Consider the following 12252-nt stretch of genomic DNA (forward strand, 5'->3'; position numbering starts at 1 on the left):
TACAAAAATTACGAAAATTTCATTGACCTAAATTAATTTTAACACGAAATCAAGATTTTGATGAAATTTTTGACTGACGAAAGTTTGGAGCTACTAGACATAGCTTTTCCAACAGAATGGCGGTGGCTGAAGTAGATATAGCAACGGAAGCTAGTTTAGATCTACTAGAAACCAGGCAAGTAAAATGTATGATGATATCTGTTATTATGAATGTGAGTAGCTCCGGCGTGTCTGCTGCAGAAGGCTTACTGACTGAGGTAAGCTAGGCACAACATTCATGACACTTCTCTAAACGACTAATCGATGAAATGGGCCCAGCTCCAGTAACCCCATAAGTCATGGCGTGCATGCATATGTGTTTTTAAGCAGCAAACACCTATGACAGTGATATATAATCAGACATACAGCTGAATGAAATGGCAGTAAATTTTCTTTTATTGTGGGGAAACTGGGAATGCATCTTGAGCCTTTGAGGTTGTTTGCCACAAGCATACCCAGCATCAAGCATTTACTAGAATAAGTTGCATTCTTTTATCATTAATGATGCTGCGTAGCATAAGTTGTTGTTTCTACCATATCAGCGCATTATGAAACAAAATGGTTTAAAGTAAGCAGCAGTAATAAATTGAGCAATTGTCCTGTATATAATAATCTATTTAGTTAATAATGCCTTGTGCCATATGTTATGTGTTGTGTGTATGTTAGCCCACTTCTGTTATGACTGCATAATGTTTTCCAAACAATGTACAAAAGGAAATCACTGACATCTGTTGCTATCAACTTTTGACTCCTCAGTTTTAGTTATACTTAGGTCATAGTTGTGCCTTCATACACGACTTTTGCTAGCATTACCAACCAAGCAACATGTTATTGCCAAGATAGAACAGCTTTCAACATGTTGCTTAGTCTACTGAGATCAAAGTAACCACAAATGTTGCTAGCCTATGTATGAAGTCCTTTAAAAGCTGAACAAACATGTATCCAATTCTTTTTTTGGGATTGCAAAGTTGCTCTATGCATTGACAGCAAGATGAAGAAACACATTTAACAACAAAAAATATATTTTGTTGGCAAGGCAATGGTTTCCTTGTTATAGTTGATGCTTTTGGAATTTTTTAGACTTTTATACAAAATTTCTTGTGCAGATATCTAATCACCTAAAAAATTTAGAAACTGCTGCTACAAATCTTTTTGAAATTAAGTAGCAAATTTCATGAATTTAGTTTACATAGTGAGAAATGGGGACCCACCTCCATAAATTGCAATGTTGAATACTGAATACCGTATAGCGTAAAATTTTCAAGGGCTGTAAATTTTGCAAATTTCGGAATTTTTTGAAGATTCAAAAAACTACTTCCACCAAAATCAAATTGTTACAATACAAGATAGCAGATGGCATAAATTTGTGAAAATTAAATCCACAAAATAGATTTTTAGGCAAATTCATGAACAGCCCTCAAAAATTTTGCACTATACTGTATTATAGGAGAATTAAATCCCAAAAATTGACAATGCCAAATAAAAATATTTTAATTTAGCTACATAATTACAATAGTAATTGTTGTTTTTTGTAAAATTCATCTTCTTGTCTTTTCCTCCATCTGGTGGCATTCAAACAGTGGCACTTGTATGACTTGATCTTATACAGTTACTAGAAGAATGTTAGTTATCATATGCATGCATTGGCTTGGATTCAGCACTGTGAAGAAGAATAATTTAATAATACTTTAATTTAAACGAGTGTATAAGTGCAAAAAATATTCCCACCTTGCATGCATTCATAGCTGAGTTCTTATGAAGACTTATAAAGGTTCTTCTACCTTCTAATGCTGTTATATTGCAGTCTTGCTTTTAGAAAGCTCATAACTTTGTCCTAAGCTGCCATGTGTATGCTCTAATATCTATGGCCATTTTGTTTACCATGATCACACTCACTTATGTTAAAAGAGTGTGGGTGGATAGTTGCTATAGGCCTTGTTATTTTGGTGATTGGCAGCATTAAAAGTGCATACATGCTCAGTAATGAACAAATGGACATAAAATTGTCAATAAAAGTAAAGCTATTTTTATAGCAAAGCAGCAATTATAGTCCTATAAGAAGTGATTTTTATTTGCTTTTAGAGCAGTGATTATTATGTTATTGAAGGAACTGAAGTCTCTGCAGAACACCTCATAGCTCCCATTGCTACAGCAGAGCCAGAGCAAGAATCCATGATACCAAAAAATCTCAGCTTTTTTAAGCGATTGACAACTGACACTGTATTTTTATCTGGTAGACAGAAATGCTTAAATATGCTAATGAGTCTGGCTGATGGTGCATCTTCAGTAGTGTCACATAAAAAAGTAAAAGGTAATTCTTAAAATACCTTTTGTCTTAATTTATAATTATTCGTTTATTCTCAAGAATTATCAGAACGGGTATCTGCATTCGAAAATGAATTTTCTCCTGATATTGTTGAATCATGCAGGGTAACGCCATTTGTAATAAACAATGGTTACAGTTACAGTATTGTATATTTTAGTGTATTTTGAGGATATTGAGAGATTATAATCATAGGACTCTTATTCATGAAAGATGGTTGATTGAAACACATGATCTTTTAGAAAACAAAAGACTTACTATTGGTGTGTTTGGTCGTCACAAAGCTGGCAAAAGTACCCTATTGAATGCTCTCCTTCATCAAGAGTAAGCCATTAGTTTAAAATAAGTATGAATAAAGCTTATTTTATAGGGTGTTGTCACATGCTGTAACAAATGAAACTGCTTTTATTTTGTCTATTATTCATGTTCCTCACAAAGATGTTAGTAAAAATTGTGCTTCAATATGTGAGGTATATAATTACATATGATAGTGCAATAAATACCATTTTAATTGAGGTATATACCATTTTAGGAAAGTCTTTCAATGCATGAAAAAAGTGAAAATGTATATGGTCGTCGAGCAATTAAGAATTTGATTAAGAAGAATAATAAAGCTAATAGAACTGAGACTTCTTTTGTAAGCTCTCAACATCCATAAAAATACCACTTATATATAATTTCTATTTTATAGGTTGTAAAACATGAGACAATGACAGCTCATGTTCCTTTCCTGTGCAACTCTTCCACTAGTAATATCAATGTCGAATTAATGGATACCCCTGGTCTATCAGAATCAAATAAGTTAGGAATTTCGGAATTGGCAGAGCACCAACTAATGACCTGTTCAGCATTTGTGTATGTAATTTCATGCTTACAGTTGCAAGATGCTGTTGATTCAGAATCTTTTGAAGCTATTTTGAAAAGGGATCCAGGTAATAAGGAATTAGCGGTATAAATTATGTTACTATTATGCCACTGTATTACCGTATAGCGGGTTTTTTTCGAGGATAACAAATTTCGCGAATTTCGCTGATTTTTTCATGATTCGCGAAATTAAATTCCTTGAAAATCAATTTAATACGGTACAAGATGGCAGATTAGTGAAAATTCACAAAAATTAATTTCGCAAACTTCCGGATATGGGTCATTCGCAAAATTTATTATCCTCGAAAAAAAAACCACTATACGGTATTTGTCACTCTTGTATAGCCATTAGCCAAAAGGGTGTGGTAAGTGAAACTGCATTTAAATTCATAAGTTTTATAAAATGTCATAATAGATTCTTGTTTAATAGGTGTTTTTATAGAAAAAAGGTTGCTTATTGTTGTAACAAGATTAGATGAATATAAAATTCCTGTCACAATATGCAACGATAATACTGTTGCTGACGATGATGAAGATGAAAATATCTATTACACAATTGAGGAAGTTATCTCTAGCATCAAATCTACTGTTAAAAATCATTTCAAAGAAATTTCAGAGATCCCCGATGATTGCATTATTCCTGTCTGTGCCTCTGGAGCAAATGAAGCACGCAAAGCCTCTATGAATATAAAATATGATTGTGATAAAGAGCTGCTAGTCTTTAAGAAAATGCTAGGACGAAGGATAAATGAGGAAGAACTTGAAGCTTTGAGTCAAATAAAAGTTTTGGAAGAAAAGTAATTATAGTTATAACTTATAACTTGCATCAGAATAAAATATGCTATTTTTTAAATTTTATAGACTTGGATACATAGCAACGGATGCTCCTCGTATTTGGAAATATAGTATTGCAAGAGACTGCTGCAGATACTTAGACCAATCTGTTACAGAAATCATATCCATTGAAAGAGAATTGAAAGCCTGTAGAGATAGTTAGTTATCATTTTGCCATTAAAAGTATGTACCAATAATTTGTATAGGTTATAATGAAAAAGTAGCAAAAAAGAGAGCTATAATTACTAGTTACATAAAAGAAAAAGAAGCTTTAAGGTCTAAGTATGAACACATGGGTGATTTTCACAAAAAATTAGAGCTAGCATATGATAATGATATTGAGGTTAATTAATTTTAAATCAGACATAATAATGATAAATTTTATTTTTAGTCTCATTTTGATGACATTAAAAAGGCATACATGGATAAATTTGAAGAGTTTTGTGCAAGTATAAAAAGCAAGAAAAAAATCACTCTTGAGGATTATTGTGAAGGTAACAAAAACTATCGCATGACAATCAATTTTATTTTGAATAGAAACAAAAAAATTTATTGAGACAACTAATCAAGAAACAAAGTCAGAATTGAGTCGTATGAAATTCAAACAATTGGATGGAGTAATTAATAAAGCCAATGTATTTCTTGGAGGGAAGCAGCAGAAACTTGTTTCTTTAATGTCTTCATTCTGTGAAACAGAAGGTATAATAACGATTAGTGTTAATGAACTAAGCTTGACTCATCAATGAATCAGATATTAATGGCTTTGATGAATTAAAAGATGTAGATGAAACAGAGCAATCCATGTCTGATATGTTAAATACCGATCATAGTGACAATAAATATGACTCTCCAAAAATGCTCGAGTTTAAAGATTTGGTAACAAAAAGTAAATCAGAGTAAGCGCATATATATTAACTTATCATTTCTGACCAATTTGTTTATAGAAATCTTACTTTTTTTTGAAAAAATACGAGTCCTTGCTCGACAGTAAGTTTGTAATTATTATCATTATTAGTTTATTGTTTAAATGCATAGGCTGTACCAAAAAATTACAATGAGAAAAAAAGCAGAATTATCGTAATTTACCACTAAGCATAGTATAGATAATAGATGAATTTAGGTCTGAAAATGTAGAGTCTCTGCTACAGGAACTAAAAGATGACTTAATTAGTGATAGTGAAAAGTACTTTGTTAAAATTAAAAAAAGAATACTTGAGGTATTATTAAGATTAAATTGGTTGATTGCTCTCTGTAATAGTGTTACTTGAAGGAACATCAAGAAATTTATGTTAGTAGTATTCAGCGTATTGAAGAAGAGCTTTTTTACAAGAAAATTATGGAAATGAATCACATGATTAGTGATGTAAGGGAAGAGTAAACAAATTTTATTATTATTATTATTTTTATTTTTAATTTTTAGTGGAGGACAACAGCTACAATTAATGATGAACTGGCAAGCATTCAAGGTGCTTTAAGTGATGCTTTAACAAAGCATAAAGTTCATCTTGTTACTCTTATTGCTTCTTGTCAATGCAAAGAAACTGCTTTGTAGTGTAGTGTACCATGTAGGACTTTGGCATAGAATTATGCTAACCATGTAGTTATAACTCTATTATAACTATATCTATCTTTCATTATCATTATGCTTTCATTTAGTTGTAATAGTTTTTATATTAACAAAACAACGTAAAAATGACTTGTTTCAGTTATTAATTTTGATTCCATCAAAATGTAGTCTATATAAGACTATGCTGGAAAATTATAGTTATAATAGATCTATGACATATTTTTTGCCTTTTACTAGTTTAAACATAAACAGCACATAGCATAGATCTATACTTGTAATTGCCAAAAAAGTAAAAAACACATGTACAAGACCTAGGGAATTATTAAATTTTAATGATGTTATTGCAGTACCTCATTATTTGCTATACTTGATGTATATAGATTAATAGGACTTTCGTAGAGCAAACATACTCCACTAGAACATACTCTCACTTTAATTTCATCACTGGAAGGCATTGTTGACTGCTGCCTGATTGCTCTTCAGATCATTGGGACAGAATTTGGATTAGTAGTGGAACCAGACTATGTTCACCAACAAATTCTTGAATACCAGCACCAAAATATCAGACAGTTGTAATTTTAGTATGTGTCCATGCATGATATGTTCAGATATGTTTATGCGAGAGTTGTAATATAGATACACCATCAATATACCTTGAGCAATACCAAAGATGTCCATGGGCACAGGCTGTCGTATAATTTATAACCCATTTTCATTATCACAATTGATACAATGAAGCACTATGGTGCAATGGACTCGCCTGCTGGAATTCACTTGAGTGATATGTATTACTTGTACTGTGAATCTGTGATATTTTAAGCAATTTGAAAAAAAATTATTTTTATTGACTGCATAGTTATAATGATAATTAAAATAAGCTATGGGTGTGGTCAACAACTAACTAGCTAAATCATGGCACATGGGTAGGAGAAAGAAGAAAAGCTGAAATTTATTTTAGCATCTGAAGCTCTATTCCAAGAAAGAGTTGGCACAGAAAATTTTTCTAGATATTTAAAAGAGACTGAGAGAGTTTGGTTGCTCCTGCTTTCCCCAGTGCCGCCTGAAAAATTCTCCAAGAGGCTAAATCACAAAGTTTGAGCAACCGTAACTCACAAACAACGAAGTTAGGACAAAATCGTTCTTTTTATTTTTCGTTAGATGGGATTTTCTACCTCTGAAGCAAATCTCGACCCTGTAGAGTGAAACACGAGCTCTCACCTGGAGAGAGGTCCCCTGGTTTAGCAGTTCACAGCTTTTGGTGCCACGGGATGCTACAAGAGCATAATTAGATGAAAGAAAGCAACTTTATCTGTTGCTAGAAGAAGAAATAGAGCTCTAGACTGCTCAAACAAAAAGATATTTTTTTTACAAATCGATTAAATTGTGTGGACAGAATGACAGAATGACAACCCAACTGCTTAGTACCCGCCTACGCGAGTCCAATAATACTAGCAGAAGTATTATCTTGATTCTTGTACATCATAGGAATCCTCAATTGGACTATTGGACCAACAGGCATCAGACAGGTGTCATCATGTTGATCAAACACAAACAGTAACTCTCCACAGGTAAGGAGTACATGTACATGTATATGCATGTAGTCTAAGCTGTATGAAGAATTGTATCATACATTTTATTGACATTTTTGAATTGATAACCAGATTATTATGTATTTTTACTTAATGTGCATTGATAGCTTACTTGCATCTCACTATCAATGCATTTAAATTTATGCCCATGCATTCAAAAGCTTGATTTACTACCGGAATGTGAATATTTCATATAGGCTTATGACTGATAGCAGTGATACAGGAAAACAAGTTGATTTAGGTTCTAATGTTCTTGGAGGGTAAGCTACACATGTACATACTACATGTACATGTAAGAGGCATAAACCATATTCCCACTAAATATCATAACATGCATGGTGTTGGCTTTTATGTGATTTTGACATAGCTCACAGTATTATAGTATGAAGTGTCTATTCACTTTATCTTTCCCAAATTACATGTAAGTCTACCAAGAAAGAAAGGAAGGGTATTGGGCTGACACTTTCAAGACCTCAAAATGCTCTTTGAAATACCTTAACTTCATCTAATTATATCATGCATGCATTGTTCATTATACCATAACTGCTAATCACAATGATTTTATATCACAATTCATTTTGTATCTGCTACTTAATTAATGCATTGTTCTGGTAACTCTAAAAGTTGAATATTTATAATTATACATGTCATGAAAGAGTTCCAGTCTTTTTTGTCAGGTTGTTTTCCCCTTAATTGTCATGCATTTTCTCCCCTTTCTTTTCTCATAATTATCAGCCCATCCTACTTTTCTAGCATGCTTCATCTGCACTGCATGAGTGCCACAAACAGTGTATAAGGGTTCATAGCTAGAGGGTATTCTTGTTAAACTTTTACAAATTTTAGGTTTCTTAGCATTGAGATATTAGTCTATAAACTACTATCTAAATGCTTCTCCGGATGCATTAGAAGACAGGAGTACACTCTTGATTTGTCTCTTTTTTTTATTTCTCCTCCTGTGATCTTTCTTTTAATTCTCTTTTTTCTCCCAAACTCCTGTGATCTTTCTTGCAGGCAGCCCACTCCTGGTCAGTGCTCTTGCTATCATAGTATTCATAGAGTGTATTATGTATGCTATATTCATTGCTCTTTAACTTCATCACCATAGATACTATGTTTGTCTGCTAGATCCGCCCTTATAAAAGTTTAAAATTTGGCTATGGCAACTCCTTTTGTAAGAAGAAAATCAATAAAAGAGCTAGGTTAGTCACATCATGGTCACATAATACTATACCATTATGCTGCTACTTTTTTATGCATTTTTAATAGGTATAGGCCATCTTTCTGAGATATTTTCTTTACTAGTAAAACATGGATTTCCTTTTGTTGATTACGATGATCTTGGTCTTCAATTAGGGCTATCACGTTCTACACTTGATATCATTACTCACCAAAATAGTGGAAATGTTGATAGCTGTGTAATAGAGTGTTTGAAAGCATGGTTACAAGGGGATCCAGAACCAACATTTGATGTATTAATACAAGCATTAAGGGAGATGGAAGAGAATACTGTAGCAGATGGGATTGAAAAAGAAAGTAATAAGCAATTCTATGTTATGATATAATTATAATAGATTATATTAATTAGTACTATATATAGATACATTATATACACCTGTACAGAGCTACTTGTACTTTGCTCAAGTAGTATATGAGACACAGAGACCAGGAAGAGAATGGCTGATGAGAGTCATTTTTGGTAAAGACTTGGATTTGCTTGCAATGGTAGATTTATTTAGTGAAAACTTAACAATGATTATTTTTAAACTTCTATAGCACATTAACAAGTTCAAAAAAGTTGATGAGGAAAGTATTGAGATATCTTTTCAGTTTAAAGATAATGACGATGGATTCATTGAGTTATGCTTTAATGATGAACATTGTCCTAAGGGATGGTCTGTGAGACCTCATCAACCACCTTTAAAAGTAAGAGTTTCAATTAATTGTTACAGTAGACCTATGAATCTTTTATGGCAATAGGTTAGTCGAAGTGCCATTGATAAATATGGCAGCATGTCACCTCCTCGTTTTCCACAATGCTTAATCACAATCACGGCTACCTCTGGTGAAGATGCAGCTCAAGAATTAATCTATCCTGTGACAATGAGAGGAGTTAAATCTGATACTGAGAAGATTTTTATTACATTAACAAAAGGTTAGTATCATTTATTTTTATAATTTGATCAGTATATAATGTTTCACAGGCACCATTAAGCAATCACATAAAAGCTCTGCTAAATTATCTATTCCAAAAGGTATATTACTGGTAGATTTTAGATTAATTTATATTAGTAAAATTTACCTGCATGAATCTAAATTCTAGGAAAAATAGAAAAATGGCTAGAAGAAGGTGAAGTTGAGCTAAAAGTTACTCGTATCAATATGCATGGTCCACCTAGAGCTGGTAAAACGTGTTCACAGCGCCTCCTACTAAATGAACCACCACCACCTTTTTACCAACTCACTGGTAGTACACCTGTAGTTTGTCCTGCTGTTCAAGCAACAAGAATATCTATTGACGATAAGAATAAGAAGTGGAAGAGGGTTGAAATTGATGATTTACTTAGCCAGTTAGCATCTACAGAGGTTGATGAAGTGCCAATGCCTCAAAAAGATATATTTGCTTGTTTAGATGTGCCATCATTAGAAAAAACACCAGCTAAAAATAAACAAACCATAAATAAATTAACTGAGAAAAAACCAACCAATATAAAATTAACCAAAAAACCAATGGTTGTGGAAGTATTTAAAAAAATTTTAGGCGCTTCTGAAGCTGGTAAATCTAGAAAATTAAGTACAAATTGGGTGTATTTTATTGATTCTGGTGGTCAACCAGCATATCGAGAGTTGCTACCTCTTTTTACAAGAGCAGCTGCACTGAATATTATCACTATTGATCTTACCAAACCTCTTGACGAAAAGTGTGAGTTTCAATATTGTATTGGTCAACACACATCTGCTATAAAAACTAATCTGAAATATTCCAATCTTGATATCATCCAGTCAACAATTAGCTCCGAAGCTATGTTCAGTCCCATCAAATTTCCCTATGTCTCTCAAAATCCTGACCACCCCCATTATCTTATACTTGGTACACGTAAAGAGTTGGTAACTGAGGAAAACCTAAAAGCAATGAATGAAATGCTGATAGAATATAAAGCAAATAAGAAAGTTATTAAGCATAATGAGCGTCAAGACTCAATTATATTTCCAGTTAATACTATGCTTCCTGGTGGATCTAAAGAAAGAGAAGAAGCTAGTATGAAAATTTGTACTGAAATTTCAAATGCCAGAGTTGCCATGACAATTAAGCTACCGATTCGATTGTTTCCATTTGAAATATCACTTCAAATTGAAGCTAAAAAGATGAATCGAAGTTTTCTTACAAAAGAAGAAGTGATTGAAATCGGTAAGCAACTCCGACTTGATAAAGAATCAGATATCAATGATGCTCTGCAATATTTACACAATGTGACTATCATTCTTTATTACCATGATGTCCTACCAAACTTAATATTTGTCGATCCTAAACCAATTCTTGATGTTCTTTCACATCTAATAGCTATCACATATGTCAATCATACTGATTTACATTTGATTGCTGATCCACCTCCTTCATCAAAGGAAAGAGATTGTCTCATAAAATTAGGCCTTTTTAAAGAAGAACTTTTGGCAATTATTGGTAAAGAAATTTTTAATAATGATTTTCGACCATCTGACATGATTAGGCTTCTGAATTATCTTCATATCATTGCTAAAGCAGAAAATAGAGAAGAAGGAGATTATTTTTTTCCATGTGCATTGCAATCTTATGACAAGCTTAAAGACCCCCCAACAGAAATACAACCACTTATTATAGCATGGGAGATTGACAATAGTGGCACAACAAATTTAGCCATTCCACAAGGATTATTTCCTTTAACAATTGTTCATCTTTTAAAACAAAAAGGTGACATAGGCTTCACTCCAGTCAGTAAAGAATATTACAGGTGTCATGATGCAATGTCACTTCATGTTTACATAGAAGGAGAAAAATACACCATAGACATCATCAATCTCTACACACATATTGAAATACATTTGGATGATTGCAAGAGGTTTTGTCCACAAATTCGTCGATTTGTCACAAAAGCTATTACCAAAAGCAGAATAGAACTCAGAGTTGGTAAAAACTTTATTTTTGCATTCAAATGCCATATAAATGAACAATGTTACTGCATTGTTCAGGAAGATAAGTTCTCTACTAGATGTACTTACTGTCGATCACGATTTAACATTCTACAAAAAGATGATAGCTATAGATGTTGGTTTAGTGATTTTCAGTTTTCCAGTTTGGGTTAGTAATTTGGATGTTATAGAATAATGAAATCATTATTAGTTACTTTTTAAGGTGCTGAAATCGGTATTAAAAGAAAAAGGACTTCACAAGGTATACTTTGATTTAATATAATTTTTTGCCTGAAGCTCTGTTATATTGTGTTTCCACATATTTACTAATTATCATTTCTAATGCTACTATTTTTTCTACATTACATTATGATATTTTTTTAGAAGTGGAAGCATCATTAGCAGGTACATCTACAAAGCGACCCACATTGCAATCCACTGAATTAAGTAAACTTAATGTAGAAACTCTTAAATAATTTTTGTGACTATACTTTTCATTAGATACCAGTGATCTTGTTGACATACGTGATTTACTGAAAAAGCATGGATATTCTGGTATAGATTATTATGATCTTGGTCTTCGTCTGGGTTTGCTCCCTTGTACACTTGATGTTATTAAGGATAATAACCATGGAAATGCTAAGAGCTGTCTAAGAGAGTGTTTGAAAGCATGGTTAGAACAAAGAGATAATGTGAAGAGTAAAGGTGTTCCAAGCTATAGTACATTAATACAAGGATTGAGGGATGAGGAAGAGAACACTGTAGCTGATGGAATTGAGAGAGACATTAATTTATAATATTGAATAATGAATTATTGAATTAATTTATATAATGAATTGTTTACAATTTATAATTTATCTACTTAGATTTTT

At 32.5% G+C, this 12252-nt stretch overlaps 3 protein-coding genes across 3 annotated transcripts; all 3 read left to right on the plus strand.

The window, feature by feature from the left end:
* Positions 1-90: 90 nt before the first annotated feature.
* Positions 91-5126, plus strand: LOC109585593 (uncharacterized). Its single transcript, XM_020001720.1, has 16 exons — positions 91-175; positions 221-257; positions 2122-2350; positions 2405-2469; positions 2523-2686; positions 2733-2832; positions 2895-2999; positions 3054-3294; positions 3657-4023; positions 4088-4218; positions 4267-4403; positions 4452-4554; positions 4598-4759; positions 4812-4956; positions 5005-5047; positions 5096-5126. Exons 1-15 carry the CDS (start codon positions 117-119, stop codon positions 5021-5023), a joined length of 2064 nt encoding a protein of 687 aa, XP_019857279.1. The 5' UTR covers positions 91-116; the 3' UTR covers positions 5024-5047; positions 5096-5126.
* LOC109585594 (uncharacterized) lies at positions 5102-5906 on the plus strand. Its single transcript, XM_020001721.1, has 4 exons — positions 5102-5137; positions 5181-5277; positions 5319-5423; positions 5481-5906. The coding sequence occupies exons 1-4, from the start codon at positions 5115-5117 to the stop codon at positions 5610-5612; spliced, it is 357 nt and encodes a 118-aa protein (XP_019857280.1). The 5' UTR covers positions 5102-5114; the 3' UTR covers positions 5613-5906.
* Positions 5907-8336: 2430 nt separating this feature from the next.
* On the plus strand, positions 8337-12221 carry LOC109585588 (uncharacterized). Its single transcript, XM_020001714.1, has 9 exons — positions 8337-8415; positions 8483-8749; positions 8802-8938; positions 8990-9139; positions 9194-9368; positions 9418-9468; positions 9537-11642; positions 11765-11827; positions 11882-12221. Exons 1-7 carry the CDS (start codon positions 8373-8375, stop codon positions 11552-11554), a joined length of 2841 nt encoding a protein of 946 aa, XP_019857273.1. The 5' UTR covers positions 8337-8372; the 3' UTR covers positions 11555-11642; positions 11765-11827; positions 11882-12221.
* The last annotated feature ends 31 nt before the right edge of the window (positions 12222-12252 follow it).

The sequence above is a fragment of the Amphimedon queenslandica genome, unplaced genomic scaffold, assembly GCF_000090795.2.
Source record: "Amphimedon queenslandica unplaced genomic scaffold, v1.1 AMPQUscaffold_13040, whole genome shotgun sequence".
Classification (NCBI taxonomy): Eukaryota; Metazoa; Porifera; class Demospongiae; order Haplosclerida; family Niphatidae; genus Amphimedon; species Amphimedon queenslandica.